General features: G+C 36.0%; 1 protein-coding gene across 1 annotated transcript in view; it reads right to left on the reverse strand.

Annotated features, from left to right (window-relative positions):
• Window positions 1–18,700, reverse strand: part of CFAP53 (cilia and flagella associated protein 53) — a 46,649-nt gene that overhangs the window by 24,198 nt on the left and 3,751 nt on the right. The window contains exons 2-5 of the mRNA XM_017665462.3: window positions 17,720–17,949; window positions 17,089–17,262; window positions 4,579–4,882; window positions 805–1,023 (exon numbers count right to left, since the gene is read on the reverse strand). Coding sequence (XP_017520951.2) covers window positions 805–1,023; window positions 4,579–4,882; window positions 17,089–17,262; window positions 17,720–17,949 — 927 coding nt within the window. The remainder of the gene's footprint in view (window positions 1–804; window positions 1,024–4,578; window positions 4,883–17,088; window positions 17,263–17,719; window positions 17,950–18,700) is intronic.

Consider the following 18,700-nt stretch of genomic DNA (forward strand, 5'->3'; position numbering starts at 1 on the left):
GCAAGAATGTAGAGAAAAGGGAATCTTCCTTCACTGTTGATGGGAATGTCAATTGGTGCAGCCAGTGTGGAAAGCTGTATGGAGCTTACTCAAAAAACTAAAAATAGAAATACCATAAGACCCAGTAATTCCACTTTTAGGACTTTATCCAAAGAAAACAAAATCCCTGACTCAAAAAGATATACACATACTTATGTTTATCACCACATTATTTATAATAGCCAAGATATGGAAGCAACTAAAGTGTCCACCAATAGATGAATTGATAAATACACAATGGAATATTATTCAGTCATAAAAAAGAAACCCTGCCATTTGTAACAACATTGATGGACCTAGTGCATTATGCTATGTGAAATAAGCCAGGCAGAGAAAGAGAAGTATCATATGATTTACTTATTTGTAGAATATAAAACTAAAATGAAGAAAACAGCAGTAGATTCATAGACACTGAGAAGTGGTTGGTAGTTACCATGGAGGAGAGGTTAGGTTGGGTGGGTGGGGAAGGTGAGGGGAATAAAAGGGCACAAAAATTCTCAATTATAATGTAAGTTGGCCATTGGGATTGTTGTACAGTATGGAGAATATAGCCAATGATTCTGTAACATCTTGCTATGTTCACAGATAGTAGCTGCACTAGTGGGGGTGAGGATTTAATAATATGGGTAATTGTTGAACCACTCTGTTGTATACTTGAAACCAATCTAAGATTGTATATCAATGATACTTCAACAACAAAAAAAAAAACAGAGCTCAACAAAGGTTCTCATTCAGCACATAGTAAGCAATTAATAACCATCTTACTCTTTTTTGCTTCTTTTTATCAGCCTCTTCCTGTAAGTCTTGAAGGGCCCTTTGTACAAGCTTCATGTTTAAGTCCTGCTCTTCTCTGTATTCCTGCTGAATATGCTCTATCTTCTCTTGGAGGGCTTTTTGCAAAGTGGTCCTAATTTCCTGTTTTGTTTTCTGTTTCTTTAGCTTATCCTGTTCATTCTCAAGTTTCACCTGTGCTTTCTCATTTTCCTATGGAAACACAATTGTAAAGAAAAAACACCAGTATAGGTAGACAAAACAAGTTAATGCATTTCATTTAAGAGATGAGAATAAAGGATTTCTTGGGAATACACAGACCTGAATTGAGAGGAACTATATGAAATAAACTTGCCTTTTCATTCCTGAGTCAGCAATAAGGCTTTGTGAAATTGCTGTGTGTGTGTGTGTATCTATAAAATAAGTAGTTGTGGAGTTCAAAATGCAGAAAAGTATAAAGAGAAATCACCTTTACTCCTAGTACCCATCACCCCCTACTACTGTCAACATTTCAGTGTATTGACCTCCTAGCCTTTACCCTTCATGCACAGCTGCACATCTAGATTTGGATACATTGTTAAGCAGCAACTAAGTCCCAAAGCAGAAATGTGCACATCAGCTACATACACAAAATTACATTTTGAGCATTTTTTCCTTTAAAAGCATTCTTGATTCCTCTCATTTTCTTGTCTTCCTGGCCCTCCTGGCTGAGTTTAATCGTGTGGCCAACTAAGCAGTTTTTCCTGGGGCACAATGCTGTTGGGCATTGTGGGTTTGGTAGAAAATCTGGGTATGGTATAAGCTGGGGCATTAGTTCTCCTGCCAGAGGCAGCTGAACTCTCCTGGAGAAATAAGTACTTGCCCATCTGGAACAGGAGATGACATAGCAATAGTGAGCACCGAATAAATCCCCATTGACTTGATTTAAACGAGACTCACATCAGCCATGATTATTACCATGATTACTGATTTGTGAGAGGGTAGTTATGTGCTAGATTTTTCCATTAATGTCATGAGCAGTAAATCCTGAATTGTGAGGGTCAAATGAGATAGTGTAAGTTGAAAATGCTCTGCAGTATCTACGGAAAAGCAATGGGTATCAAACATGAAAGTTAGTGAAAAGATCAGGTCATACTTTAAAAGTAAGGTTGACTACACCAGAAGGTAGACATCAGCCAAATCCAGACTGTGAGACAAGTAGAGATAGGACAGGGAAGAACTACAAAATTAAGAGACCTAAAAGTAGCTTACCATGTCTTGGTTTCACCAAGACAGTTCTGATTTTATACCTATTATGCTAATGTAATGAATTTATTGTATACCTTTCAATCTCAAATGTGCCCTGGTTTGATAATAAACAGTCATATTTAAGAGACTCATAACAATCATGTTTGGATTCTGATTTAAGTATCAAATAATTTAGACAGTGATGGAAAATTTGATGCTGATTTTTTATGATTAAAAGGAATTACCATTAATTTTTTTAGGTTAGATAGTGGCATTTGAAAGAAAATGTCAATTATGTTGTTGAGACGAATACTTGAGATATATTTAAGGGGCAAATGACATTTTTGGGATTTGTTTTAAAACATAAAAATGAAGTGAAGTTGGGGAGGATGGAGGAAATCAATACTGCAAAATGCAACAGCTGCTGAAAACGGGAGATGGGTACACAGAGGTTCACTGTACTCTCCACTTCTGTGCATTTGAAAGTGTTCATAATAAAACATTTAAAAGGGTGGGATTTACATAACATTCTCAAAATTACAAAACAGTAGTGATAAAGAACATACCAGTGGCTGCCAGGGGCTAGGGTTGAGGGAGAATATAACTATACATTATAGCTGGAAGGAGTTTCTTTGGGTGATGAAACAGTTCTATATCCTGATTTTGGCACTGGTTACAGAAATCTATACATGTGATAAAGTTTCATAGATCATACCCTCCTTCCCCAAAAGAGTGCATATAAAAACGGGTGAAATCCAAAGAAGGTGTTAATTTAGTTACGTAAGGAATAAGTTTAGTTGAAAGTAAAACATCAATGTCAATTTTCTGGTTTTTACAGTTATATATGATATTGGTTATATAAGGGCATCAGGAACTCTCTACTATTTTTGCAACTTCTTGTGAGTCTTAAATCATTATTTTTTAATTTCCAAAAATTTTTTTAAAGGAAGGTAGAAACAGAGATAGCTAGGTGTGGTATGATAAAATACATATTCGGTTTTTATCTTCAGTTCTTGGTTCAGAGCTTTGAAAACTCTTGGAATCCAAGGTAAAAGGACTACCTTTTGTATCCTAATGAGACGACTGGTGGCTGGCCACCCTAGGTAACTTCAGGATGGGGCTGGTAACCAAAAAGATCAAACCATGTGATTAAAGCGTTGGAACTTTCAGCTCTATCCCTGGTAAGGGGCCAGAGACTGAGTTCAATCAGTAATGCCCAAGATTTAATCAATCGTGCCTACATAACAAAACTGCCATAAAAACCCTAAGGGTTTGGAGAACTTGAGGGATGGTAAACACATTGAGGTGCCAGGAACATTGTGTACCCAGAGAGGTCATGGAAGCTCTGGATGCCACCCCTGACACCTTGCTCTATGCATCTCTTCCATTTGGCTGTTCTGCCCATAGCTTTTACAACAAATTAGTAAGTAAAGCACTTTCCTGAGTTCTACAAGTTGTTTTAGTGAATTATCGAACCTGAGGGGAGTCATGTGAACCTGTGACTTTGCATCCAAGTTGAAGAGAATGTAGGTATCCTGGGGACCCACTGTTACTGACTGGCTTCTGAAGTCAGGGCAGTTCTGTAAAACGGAGGCTTTAAACTCATGCAGAATGAGGCTATTTCTGGGTAATTAGTGTCAGATTGGAACTGAATTGTTGTTCATCAAGTTGGGTATCCACAGAGAATCAGAGAATTGTTTGGTGTGAGAAAAAAGCACACACACTTAGTGTCAGCTGTGTTTAAGTAAAAATGGCTCATAAGGTATCTTACATCAGAGGATGGGTATATATAAGGCAGTGTGAAGGCCACCATTTTTATTTTCTTTGAAGAGCCAAAATATTTAGACATCTTCTACTAAACTTCCCACAAGAAAACAGTCTTAAATCCAGGGGTTTCTAGGGTTCATGTTGAAATAGCTTACATTTAACATTTCTTATGGCTCCAAGTTTCAGTACTTGGGATTTCCCAGGAAAACAATACCTTTTTCCTAAATTTAGAGTAAAGTAACAGATGCTGAAATCTTTATATACATATAAAATTGCTCCAGTTTTGAGTACCTTCACACATTTCAAGCAACAGCTGTAATTTCTACATAATAGGAACAGTGATCTTGTTGGAACAGAATTACTGATGTTGGTGGCTTGGGGCGGAGGAAGGGTACCACTATAGCTGTTGTCTAGCACTCTACACAGGGTGTAGAAACTGTCAATTCTCCATATCAAAGATTGGGGGATGTTGCCAAATTGTCACTAGCCCTCCATCCCACTGGCAATGGTCATCCCATTCCATCTTCACAACAAAAACAAGTGTCTTTTGTCTCATTTTTCAGATGAAGAAACTGAATCACAGTAGTGAAATAATTTGCCCTATACAATGGGACAGCATTGTTAGCTGAGCCTTGAAATCTAAGGCTCTGACCATGCTCTGTTGACGTGTGAAGCAGCCAGACCATTAGGCAAACTTCCCAGGAACCAGCCTGTAAAGCGTGCACCACACCCACGGAGTTGGTCATCCTGTGACAAGCATTGTAAAAAGCCTACCGCAAAGCGCGCCTCCTCTTCCTTCAGCTGCCGTGCGGCCTGCCTTTGTGCCCAGATGCTGGTGATCTGGGCATTCAGCCCCAGCCGTGTGTTCTCCACCAGCTCTTTCTGTCTCTTTGCTTTCTCGGCTTCTCGCTTTTCCTTGGCTAGTCGGTCTTCCTCCCAGAGCTTTGAGAACATGTGCTCTTCCACCAGTTTTTGCCTTTTCAGCTCCTCATTAAATGCTATCTGTGCTTTCCGCTCCTCGCACACTTTCTTCTGATGGATACAAAACAGTTCAGCACGGAGCTCCTCACAGCATTCCCTAAAAGGAGAATTTTTAAAAGGCAAGACCCAGCCTTTCATAAGACACTGCTCTATTTGGGCATATATCTGCATGGTCAGACACTGAAGTGAGAAAAATAAAAGGTCTGGATGTAGGCTGTCTGAGCCAGAGGAAACGTGAGGGAGCGGCAGGGAGGCTAGCGCCAAGATGTCACAGAAAAGGTAAGGCACTGGAGTCAGGCCGAGCAGGCTTTGAATCTTGATTTTGACACTTCTGGGTGACCATGGATTCAAAAACTCAGGCTATCTGAGCCTGTTTCTTTATCTATAAAATATTGTTTTTCAGGATTCTGGTAAAGATTAGAGATAATGGATATAAATACCTGACAGATAGTAGGAGCTCAATAAATTGTAACTATTATTATTACAAGGAAATAGACAAGACACAGGTCCGTGTGATAGTAAAGTGGATTAAGACTTTGGTTAGAAGGGACCCTACGTGCACATCCAAGGAAAGATCCAAGGGTAGAATCAGCAAATCATGGTGAAGCTTCCCCTTGCCCCTGGGTTCCTGGCAGGGCAGAAGCCCACTGAAGGTGTTTCTGCCAGAGTTGAGAAAACAGCCCTTGTTGTTACCTTTTCACACCCAGGCCTATGTTACCATTCAAAAAGAAGTGCTCTATCAGTAAGTGTTTAGGCCTCATCCTTTCTAAGTCTTAGTAGTTTAGATTTCTTCAACAGTTCTTCATTGAGCCCATTTTCAGTTTCAGGGTTCTGATAGTCAGCACTGACTGCACTTTTGAATTACTTGGGGATATTTGCAAATTCCAATTTCCCACTTCTTTCCTCCCCTACTCCCAGACCAGACTAGTTAAATCAGAATATCTGGGGGCAGAACCCTGGCAACTGTATTTTTTCAGAGCTCCTCAGGGGATTGTGGCATACAGTCACATTTGAGAACGTCTGACTGATGCTAATGTTCATAAATATTAAGTATTCTTGATTTCTAAATAAAATTCAGCACCTAGAAGCTGATGTTGAGAATGGGCTCAAAAGAGGACATTTGAAGAAATTTTAGTTGTTGAAACTGAAAGAACGGATGAGGTCTAAACTCTTATTCAAGAGTAGTTAATACCACACAAATTGACATTTATCATATACTGTTGAGTATTATTCAACATTTGACAAGGGTTGGTCTCATTTCCCTAACCTGGAATCTCTTTGAGGGTTGGGACTCAGGAATATTTGCCCCATACTACCCACAGAATGCCCAGTAAATAATGTTGGTTTAATTTATTATAATCATGCTTATTAGCAACATAAACAACCAGCAGTTACTCATATTCTGTGGAAGGCTCAAAAAGATAACAGAAACTGAAATTTCTAGGTTATCATAACAAAACAAAATACTTTATCATTGACAAATGAATTCATCTGTCTGAAATTCTACAAGAATTGACCAGGATAAGTTATTAAAGTCTTTCCCAATACTATGTTTATACTCTAGGAAAGTTTTTCAATTATTGAAAGTCTGAAACCTAAATAACAACAATTGGGGCTTATGACATTTTTTTTCTTTAAAAAATAGAAACTCTTCCTAATAATGAAACTAATACATATTCATTGCAGAGAAACTGGAAAATATAGAAAAGGATAAAGACACTGAAAATATGCTTACTCCAACTAGCAAGAGATAACTGATATTATCAGAAATATTAGTGTATTTCTTTTCAGTCTGTGTATGTACATTTTTATAAGAATTGGGGTCATTTTTCATATCTATGTATCTATCTAGGTATCTCCTTATATCTTGATTTTTTCCACCTAACATATTGGGAATTCTTCCTTGTGGAATATTCTTAAAAATAATTCCTAACTTCAAAACTTTATTATAGTTTACTGATCTGTGTAATAGAGGCTAAAGCCTATAAATATAGCACTGTTTATTTAAACATTTCCCTGTTTGATGAACATATAGGTTACTTCTCACTTTGATTATAATGTTGCAATGAGTATGAGTAAACAGCTTTTTCTACTTATCTCTGATGATTTCCTTAAGATAATTCCCTTCCTTAATATAAAGTCAGAGTACAGAAATGTTGTAAAGGTAGATGATGATGCATGGTGCCAAGAGGGCCTGAGTTATTAACACAGCATGAGGGTGCCCACATCAAGATTTCTTTACATTGGTAGGTCTTCAAACTTTTTGATTATGTATGCCTTTCAGTAAAAAAGTTCTCAGCACCCAATAACAAATATGATTATTTATAAATTGTATACAGTTATTACTATGTTGCTACACCATGTAAATTATTAAATATATGGAAAAGTGAAAATTTTAAAAATGAGATAAAAAATAAATATCAAATATTTTCCCCCTACATCCTAATGATTCACCTAATTACATAACCTTAGGAACTCTCAATTTAGGGGTGCTCCTTTTTATCTACAGATAGATAGAACATCTATCTAATTTTAATGATTTACAATTTGATATTAATTTTAATGAGAGAAAAGCTTCTTGTTTGTGAATACTTTACATGGTACTTTCACACATAAAATCTTACTTTATGCTCACAAGTATTTTATAACTTGGATGGAGCAGCAAGTATTATCCCCATTTTAAAATTAAAGTGATTGAAACTCAAGGAGCCTAAGTGTCTTCCCAAGCCACACAGCCAGTAGTAGTAATAATATTAGCAACAGTTATTGAGTGTTTATTATTTGCCAGGTACTATTTAAGCACTTTACATGTATGAAATGTTATAATCTTCTTAACCGATGTCGCAGTGAGCATTATTGCAAGTTCATTTTTACCATTATTCCTAGTTTTCAGATAAAAAAATGGAGGCACAGAGCATTAAGCATCTTAGGTAAGATCATACATCTCATAGGTGGTAGAGCTGGGATTGAAGACCTCGAAGTCTGGCCCTGTAGTTTGGGTTCTTTGGTACTTCATTATATCACTTCTGCCAGAAATTGACAGAGGCAAGACTACCCTCAAGTGTCCTGACAACACATCCAAGGGTATTTGTTTAATAAAACACCCCAAAACAAAATAAAGCCCAAAAATGCCTACCTTAATCTGGAGTCAAATCATTTAATTGTGTATAAATATAGGACACTTAAAAAGAAATTTCACAATTTTTCAAAGCATGATTCATAAAAGAAGTATTGATAAATTGGAATCATCAAACTCAAAAAATTTTTCTCTGTGAAAAGCCAGTTAAATTTTAAGAAAACAAGCTATAGACTAGGAAAAACTATTTCCAAACCATGTATCATACACAAAGGACTCATGTCTAGAATATATTGAAAAAACTCTTAAAACTTAACAGCTAATCCAATTAGAAAATAAGCAAAAGACAAGAAGAGGCATTTCACCAAAGAGGATATATAACTGGCAAAAAAGCACATGAAAAGATGTTCATCATCACCAGTCATTAGGGAAATGCCAATTAAGACCATTATACCACTACATACCTCTGTGCTAATACTGACAATATCAAAGTCTGGCAAGAATAAGTAAAAACCTGATTTCTTATGCATTACTGGTGGGAATATAAAACATTAAAGCCACAGTGGAGAACAATTTGGCAGTTTCTATAAAAGTGAAGCATAAATATGGTAATTATAGGTCTGCTTTGGTTATGTAACTGTATTCCTATTATGTTAATGTGTGTACGCAATTTAATTAGTAGTTTAAAACCTATACATGCTTAAGTTACTCTACAAGAAGATATGTCAAAGAAATAATCAATCTTTCCATGTTTAAAAAATTAAAAAAAGTGAAGCATAAATACAAAACCCAGCAAAAACATGACAATTATCATAGAGAAATGAAAATTTATGGTCATACAAAAACGCATACACAAATGTTCATATTAGATTAATTTGTAATAGCTAAATACTAGACACAACCAAAATGTCCTTCATTCAGTGAACGGTTTTCACAAACTTAAGTACATCCATACAATGCAATACAAAGGAAAAACGACTGATGCATGCAGCAACTTGCATGGACCTCACAGGCACTATGCTGACTGAAAAGAGCCAGTCTCACAAGATCCCATACTATATGACTCCCTTTACATAACATTCTTGAAATGATGAAATTATGGAGATGGAGAAAAGATTAGTGGTTGCCAGAGGTTAGAGAAGATGGGGTGAGAGTGGTGGCTGTGAAAATAAGGGGCAGCACGACAGAAATCTTTGTGGAGATGGAATACTCTGTATCTTGATTGTCGTGGTGGGTTAGATGGATCTACACATGTGGTAAAATGGCACAGAACTATCCATACATATGGTACTAATGTCAACTTTCTTATTTAATACTGTAGTCTAGTTAATGTGAGATAGAACCATTGGGAGAAACTTGGATAAGGGTACATGGGATCTCTGTATTATTTTTGCAATTTCTGTGAATATATAATTATTTAAAAATCAAAAATTGAAAAAATAGCAATCACTGGCTATCCAGTCATTATTATTCATTTCACTTCATTTTCATTACTGGAAATAATTTTGCTCTTTAGAGGACTAGGAGCACTAAAAATGATGAATTCCAGGTATCAAATATTCTAGGTGTGATCCTGTATATACCTAACAGAAATAAATGCATATGTCCCCCAAAAGACATGTATGAGAACATTCATAGCAGTTTTATTCATAAGAATCCCAAACTGGAGATAACTGAAATGCCTATCACCTGGAGAAAGAATAAATACATTATGATATATACATATGATGGAATACCAAAGGAATGGGGGAGGAAGAGGAGAAATAATTTCATTCTGCTTTATAAATGTATTAAAGCTTCAACTGTATTTTCAGTAATGGGCCTGATTTAGCATCCTTGGTATTTAACCCTAATCTTTGACTTTCATAATGAATTAAAACTTTTTGCTGCTCTGTATTGAATTGGCAGTATTTCATTAAAAACACTGAAAACAGTTTGTGTTCTGATGAATTATATTGCTGTAAGATATGTTTCTTCAAAGCTTCTAACAATTCATCTAACTAGCAAGTTACAACTTCTCTATGAGTTATACAAGATACTCAGTTATACGAAATTTATCTATGAAATCTGTAAAATGTTACCAAGTTACTAAATATTTTAAGAGCACAAACCACTTATTAAACTTCATATTTCTTACTGTGTTGACTGGGAAATGGAGTGGAAAATATATGAACGGTCCACTGAAATTCACTTGCTAGTGTCCCCTTTGCCCCTCACAGCATCTTCTCCACCAGCAGCCAGTAGGGAGTGTCTGAGTCCTCATGGGGAAAAGGAGTGAGGCTCTATTTAACATAGGCTAGAAAATCCAAGTCTAATACTGTCCTGCTTACTACAAGCTTGAAGACCCGGGAAAATTAATATCTGTGGAACTCCAGTTTCCCATCTGCAAGGTGAGGAGAGTGGCATGTTCCTTCTGGCCATATGCATTACTACACTGGCTTTCTTTACTGTCCTCCTTCAGCAGCTCCCAAGCCCTGAAACTTCCCATTCCCTCCAGTTTCAGCAGTTTAATTTACTCTTGTAGCAGCTGTATCTACAATTTGTATGCACTACCCACTGAAAACTTCTTTAGTTAACTTTGCAAACTTTGCTTACTTTATGAACTTCTTCAGCATACTTCTCCTTTGGGTCTCTGCTAGGATAATCTATATGATGAATAGCAACTTCATGGCAGAGAGAAAGAGGAGACGGCAAAAGCTTGGTCTCTGAACCATGCCTTATTTCCTCCACATGTCCAGTTTTACCACTTTCCCATACCTGCTGACCTTTGGATTTCTCACCTACTCAAATTTCACACACTGAAAAATGAGCTCTTGTATTCCTTCTGTACTCTTGAACCCAGAGGTTACATTTACTTTATCTTGGACCATTATATTCTTGAATCCAGAGTGACATGTTAGACAACCTACCCCACTCACACCTGGTGACTTGACAGCCTAAGTGACATTTTGTCATTAAGTCAATCAATCTATTATACAGTCACAGAGTCTGGCACCAAGTCGGGGCTCAACAATATTTACTGAATGAATAAATGGTAATGGCTATGATTTAAACATTTCCAGGTAATATTTTAACTTTAAAAATCCCTTCTGAAGATAAAAATCTTAATCAGTACTCTGAAACTAAGAGACTGATAAGGCATTTCATGGGTCACATCATGTGATCATCACTGCATTGAGAGACATGAATAAAAAAAGGGGGCAAAAGGAACAAATTATCTTGAGATGTATGATAGCAATTATTGATGTTCACACTCTTAGAAAGTAGTACAGAGACACTGAAAATGTAACTGAGGGATTAAATATATAATGAAATTATAAGTATGTAAATATTTTCTTGCTCTTAAGAATTATAGATCTAAGAATGAATAGAACACATTGAGAATCTTTAGTATACCTTTGCTTTAGAGGTAAGAAATCCCTCACAGTTTGTGAAATTAAAAACATTTGCCAAACTCTTGATGATGTAACCCTATAGATCATCACAGAGGATCACCCTTTGGTACTTCTATACAAATCTTTTCTCTTGTAAGTCACGTATTGAACTGAAGTGAGAGCATAGACTCGGGATATCTCCAGATGGAAAAAATAAAATGAAAAGTGCTGATGGAGGCAACCCCAAGACTGGACTGAGTACAGTAAAGACCAGGGATCCGAAAACTGACAGTTACCATGGCTCTAGGCTGGGAAGTGAATCAGAAGTTCAGGTGATCAGAATCCAAGGATCAGGACACCGGGTGAGGAAAAACAAAGAACAGAATCAAGCACACACTGAGTCCAGGTGGAGACTGTATCACTAGGGCAGAACCCAACACTACCAAAGATGTCTTGGGATAGGAACTTGCTCTCCACAGCAAGGCTGAGGTTAATACCTAAAATTCCATAACAGAATCTCACTTGGTACTTGCATTCTAATTGTGAGGCAAGCATAGAACATTAGAGTACAGTATTCACACAAACTCAGTACCTGCATGGGTGTACATCAGCAATATGGCAGACTAGTTTTCTACCATTATCTACCCGGACACAGAACACTGATTTTGATAGTTGCCCATGGATGAGAGTACCTTTGTGGGGATCTAGGAGTCCAGTGAAGAAGTTCCACTATATTATTGGAGCCAAAAATCTGAGAATAGACACACTGAAGAGGGTAAGAACAGCTTCACTTTATCCTGCCCCCAAAGTGGTACAGTTCAGTGTCAAAAAAGACTTCCTTGGCCTGTGATCTCTTTCGTGGAGGAAAGTGAAAGAATGTGACATAAATGAGCATTGGGCTCCCCCAGCTTCCCAAGTGGCCTACTTTTTTCTTGCCCCACCCAAAATAGTGAGGTGATCTTTGTGGCTGAGGGGTTGGAAGAGGCTGGGAGCAACCAGGGACTGGTACTCATCAAGCGTTGTGGATCCATCTAACTGCATGGACTCCATCAGAAAGCCCACTCATGAGCCACTGGGGATGCCTTGCCTGCAGACCTGCCAGTTGGAACCCAGGCACACCCAACACTCCATATCATGTGCCCTGTGGTTGGCTCCGTACATGTGCTCCAGTGAACAGTGAGTGTGTGAGCCTTTGCAGGTGGCTAGCAAGAATGCACGGAAAGCTGGCCTGACTGTGTGATTGGGAGAAGGCACATACTTGAACATTTCAGGGCACCACACTAAGGAAAAGAATGGGAGGCTCTCAGTATCTGGTCTGGCTTTATAGGACCAAGAGAAGGCATACAATCTTAAAAATTCCCTCCTCAAAAGAAAACAAGAAGTGTGGGGAGACACATCATAAAGAGGTCTGAGAAAGCCTCAGAATTTCTAGGAGGACTGACTTGTGGAGGTATTTATTTCCTGAAGCCATGAAGTAAAGACTGGAGGAGGATATTGCTTCTTTGAATAGGAAGAAAGTAAAGTAAAACTTCAAGGAACATGAAAAATCAAAGAAACATAACACCACCAAAGGAACACAGTAATTTTCCATTTACTGATCCTAAAGAAATGGAAACCTATGAATTACCTAACAAAGAAACCAAATTAATTGTTTTAATGCAGCCAATGTGCTACAGGAGAACACAGATATACAACTCAATAAAAAAGGAAAACAACCCATAAACAAAATGAGACATTCAACAGAGAGTTAGAAATCATAAAAAGAACCAAACAGAAATTCAGGAGCTAAAGAACACACTAAGTGAAAATGAAAAGCACAAGAGAGAGGATCAACATCAGACTTGATGAAGTGGAAGAAAAAATATTAGATCTCAAAGACAGGAAATTTGCAAGTATCCATACATATCCAACTATATGCTGTTTGCAGAAGACTCACTTTGGCTTTAAGGACACACATAGGCTGTAAGTAAAGGGATAGAAAAAGATACCCCATGCAAGTGGAAACCAAAAGAGAGCAGGGGTAGATATACTTGCATCAGAAAAAACAGACTAACTCCAAAGCTGTAAGAAGAGACAAAGAAGGTCCTTATTTAATGATAAAGGGAACAAGTTATCAAGAGGATATAATAATTACAAAAATACATGCACCCAACATCAGGGCACCTAACTATGTTAAGCAAATATTAATATATCTGAAGGGATAAATAAATGGCAATGCAGTAATAGTAGGGACTTCAATACTCCATTTTTAAGAGTACACAGATAATCCACACAGAAAATCAATTAGGAAACACTGCACTTGATCTACACTTTAGATTAAATGGACCTAACACACATATACAGAACATTCCATCCAATAGCTTCAGAATATATATTCTTCTCAAGCACACAAAAAACATTCTCCAGGACAGATCATATGTTAGGTTACAAAAAAAAGAAGGATTAACAAATTTAAGAAGATTGAAATCACATCAAGAATCTTTTCCAACCACAATGATATCGAACTAGAAATCAATAACAGAAAGAAAGCTGAAAAGTTATCAAATATGTGGAAATTAAACAACTCACTCCTAAACAACTAATGGATCAAGAAAGAAATAAAAAAGGGAATAAAAAATACATTGAAACATATAAAAATGGAAACACAACATATACAGATTTAAGGGATGCAACAAAAGCAGTTTTAAAGGGAATTTCCCAGCAAAAAACACCCATTTTAAGAGAAAAGAAAGATTTCAAACAACCTAACTTTACCTCAAGGAACTAGAAAAAGAACAAACCATGCCCAAACTTGGTAGAAGGAAGGAAATAACAGAGGTCAGGGCAGAAATAAATGAAATAGAGACAAGAAACATAATAAAATAGCACAGATCAATGGAACTAAGAGCTGCTTTCTTGAAAAGATGAAATTGGCAAACCTTTAGCTGGACTAACAAGGAAAAAAGAGAGAAGACTAAATAAATTAGAAATTAAAGGGGAGACATTACAACAAATATGCAGAAATACAAAGAACCATAAAGACTACTATGAACAATTATATGCCAACATATTGGATAACCTAGAAGAAATGGATAAATTCCTAGGCACATACAACCTACTAAGACTGAATCACAAAGAAATATAAAATCAGAAAGACCAATCATGAGTTAGTAAGTTGAATCAGCAATAAAAAAGTCTCCCAACAAGAAATTACCATGACTAGATTGCTTCACTGGTGAATTCTACCAAACATTAAAAGAAGAAATAATACAAATCCTTCTCAAGTGCTTCCAAAAAATTGAAGAAGAAAGAGCACTTCCAAACTATTTTACAAGGCCAGCATTACCCTGACACCAAAGCCAGACAAGGACAGTACAAGAAAATTATATCCCTAATAAACACAGACACAAAAATCCTCAAATAATATTAGCAAATCAAATTTAACATCACATTAAAAGGATCATACACCATGTTCAAGTGGTATTTATTCCTGGGATACAAGGATGGTTCAACATATGCAAATCAATATATGTGATACACCACATTAACAAACTGAATGATACAAATTATATGATCATCTTGATAAAGGCAGAAAAACCATTTGACAAAAATTTAACACATTTTCATGGTAAAAAATCTCAACAAATTAGGTACAGAAGGAATATAACTCCTTAATAAAGGCCATATAGAATAAGCCCACAGCTCATATCATGCTTAATGGTGGAAAGCTGAAGGCTTTTCCTCCAAAATCAGGAACAAAACAATGGCATCCACTCTCACCACATTTATTCAACATAGCACTGGAAGTTCTAGCCAGAGTAGTTAGGAAAGAAAAAGAAATAAAAGGCATCCAAGATAAAATAGAAGAAGTAAAACTGTCCTTGAACATGACATGATCTTATATATTGAAAACCCTAAAGATTCTACCAAAATCTGTTAGAACTAATCAAGAAATACAGTAAAGTTGCAGGATATGAAATTCACACATAGAAATCTGGTGCATTTCTATACACTAAAAACTATCTGAAAGAAAAATTAGAAAGCAATCCTGTTAAAATTTACCCTATTTACAATCCTATTTACAACATCAAAAACAATAAAATAGGAATAATTTAACCAGGGAGGTTAAATACCCATACACTGAAAACTATAAGATGCTAATGAAAGAAATTGAAGACAAATAAATGGAAAGATATCCTTTGTCCTTGAATTGAAGGAATTAATATTGTTAAAATGTCCATACTAACTGAAATGATCTACAGATTCAATGCAATTCCCTTCAAAATTCCAATGGCATTTTTCACAGAAATAGAAAAACAATCCTAAAATTCAGATGTAGCCAGAAAAGATCCCAAATAGCCAAAGCAATCTTGAGAAAGAAGAACAAAGTTGGAAGCATCAGATTTGATTTCAAACTATATTACAAAGCTATAGTAATCAAAAAAAGATGACACTGGCATGAAAACAGAAGCATAGACCAGTGGAATGAAATAGAGGGTCCAGAAGTAAACCTGTGCATATAAGGTCAACTAATCTTTTACAAGGAGGCCAAGAACACGCAATGGGGAAAGGATCGTCTCTTCAATAGTCTTGGGAAAACTGGATATCCACCTGAAAAAGAATGAAATTGGATGTCTATACACACCATTTATGAAAATTAACTCAAGATGAACTGAAGACTTAAATATAAGACCTGAAACTGTGAAACACATATAAGAAACACATAGGGAAAAACTCCTTGCCATTGGTCTTGACAATGACTTTTTGGATATGATATCAAAAACAAAGGCAACACAAGCAAAAATAAAGAAGTGGGGCAATATCATGTTTAAAAACTGCTGCAAAGCAAAGGACACAGTTGACAAAATGAAAAGACAACCTATGGAATATTTTCAAACCATATATCTATTAAAGAGTTAACATCTAAAATATATAAGGAACTCATACAGCTCAATAGCAAAAAAATAAATAATCTGATTAAAAAATGAACAAAGGACCTGAATAGACATTTTTCCAAAGAAGACATACAAATGGTAACAAGTACAGGAAAAGGTGTTCAATATCACTAATCATCAGAGAGATGCAAATCAAAACTATAGTGAGATATCACTACCTATTAGGATGGTTATTATCCAAATGACAAGAGATGGCAAAGATGCAGAGAAAAGGAAGCCCTGTACACTATTGGTGGGAATGTGAATTGGTATAGCCATTATGACAACAGTATGGAGGTTCCTCAACAAGTTAAAAATAGAACTACCATATAATCCAGCAATCCCATTTCTGGGTATACATCCAAAGGAACTCAGTATCTTGATATCTGTACTACCACGTTCACTGAAGCATTATTCACAATAGCCAAGATATGGAAACAACCTAAGTTTCCAGTGATGTATGAATGGTTAAAGAAAATGTGCTATATACATATATACAATGGAATATTATTCAGTGTAAAAAAGAAGGAAATACTGCGATTTGAGATAATATGGATAAATCTGGGGAATATTATACTAAATGAAGTAAGACAGAAAAGGACAAATATTATATGATCTCATGCAGAGATGTTAATAAAAGGATACAAAATTTTATTTAGATGAATAAGTTCTGGAGGCCTAATGTACAGTATGGTAACTATAAGCAATAATACTATATTGTACACTTGAAATTTGCTAAGAAGATAGATCTTCAGCATTCTTACCACAAAACTCATTACCTACATTATTCAATTTTATATATATTATATATATATAATGAACAAGACTTAAAGCTACAACTGCTGTGTATACCTTTAAAGCTATACTTTACTGTAAATTAGCATTCCTAAATCTTTTTTTCATATACCAACTTCAGATTCTGTGTTTTTGACATAATTACCTGAATTGCTGTTCTAGCTTTTCAGCCACAAAATCCTGTCTCTCTTTTTCTTTCTTCTCTTTTAATAATCTGGTTTTCTCTCTCATTCTATCTATTTTCTCCTCAATTGTTTCTTCTTTCAATTGCATTTCAGTAAAATATTCATTTTCCTCTGATGCTAGAAGTTCACGTAGCCTAAAACAAAATGAAAAGTAATTAAACTTGTCATGCCACATGCATCATTTTACTAAGTGATTTTTTATTTTGTTATATTCAATTCCAGAAGCATGTTTAATCATAAATTTTGCAAGAAAAAGATCATTAGAGTCTTCTATAAGACTACTTGCCATTTAAAGCAATAAACTGATCTGTGCCACATTTTATTTGATGACATATAGATAAGATATATAATGTATTTCTTCAACAAAAGTAAAATGAACACATTTTAGTTATAGTAACAAAATATGAACCAATATATTCTTTTGCTTTCTATCAAACATGAGATATCATAAGTACAAATATAAACCAGCAAGAGCTACTGATTTGATAGGAATATGAGTATTTCAGCCATGATCCTTACTATTAAGAGTTCACTTGATTTCTCAAGCTGTGGTTTTAGTAATAGTTCATAGTTCAGGTTTGTGAGTCTTACTTATTTCGTCTTTCTTCAGTATTGATGATATACCCTTGCATGGCATCCTTGATTCTTGCTTTCACAAGACTGTCCATAAACTTGCGGTCATTGTGCTGGTCCCACTCAACCTTAAAGCGATCCCTCTCCTTTGACTTAATGGAAGCCAAAATAGCATGACGTTTTTGACCGCCGTGTTGGATTCTTTCCAGATGTTGCTCAGCCCCTTGGCCTCTGGGAGTCCTGGCTCTCTGAAAACAAGTAACTATCATTTATGATAGACCCAGAATCAATTGCATATTTTCAATTAATCATTACTTCCACCAATACTCACACTAATTAAACTGGGTATATAATAAAACAAATACATCCTGTTACAACTGCAAACGGTTTAGGTGTCTAGTGCCTAAGGTTGATTCTTTGAGCCTATACCAAGATATTATCAAATCTGTCTTGTGCCATTTGAGTAAAAGTTCAAAATATGAATGGAACAATAGAGATTACCCAATCAAACCTGGAGATATTAAGTGATTTGTCCAAACTGCTTGAAATACTTAGGGCAGACCTGGATAGAATTATAGGCATTCTACTTCCTGGCCTTTACCTTGCCACCCACTATCCCACATTGTTTCTCAGGAGCAGACCAGCATAGTTATGCCCAGGAAAATACTTTCAGTTCAAAGAGGCTACTATTTCAGTGTATAGGATATATATAATGAGTTGTGACAATGAAAAAGCCTTTACTAATAAGACAGAAGGTGGGGGGTTGGGGGTGTGGGGGTTGAAGAGTGGTGGTGGGGGGAGGGAATGGAGGTAAAGAAAAGGAAAAAAGAGAAAGAAAACTCATAGTAAAACTTTATTCCTGTCTCTATTGTGCCCAGAAATTTAAGGCAAGGGCTGTGCTCCTGACATTTTGGGGTAACCTGAATTTTGTTAAACATATTCTTTTTATACAAACTTCTACTAAAAAGGTGGAAATGCATACACCATTTTGAATATATA

This window comes from Manis javanica, chromosome 9, assembly GCF_040802235.1.
Source record: "Manis javanica isolate MJ-LG chromosome 9, MJ_LKY, whole genome shotgun sequence".
NCBI lineage: Eukaryota > Metazoa > Chordata > Mammalia > Pholidota > Manidae > Manis > Manis javanica.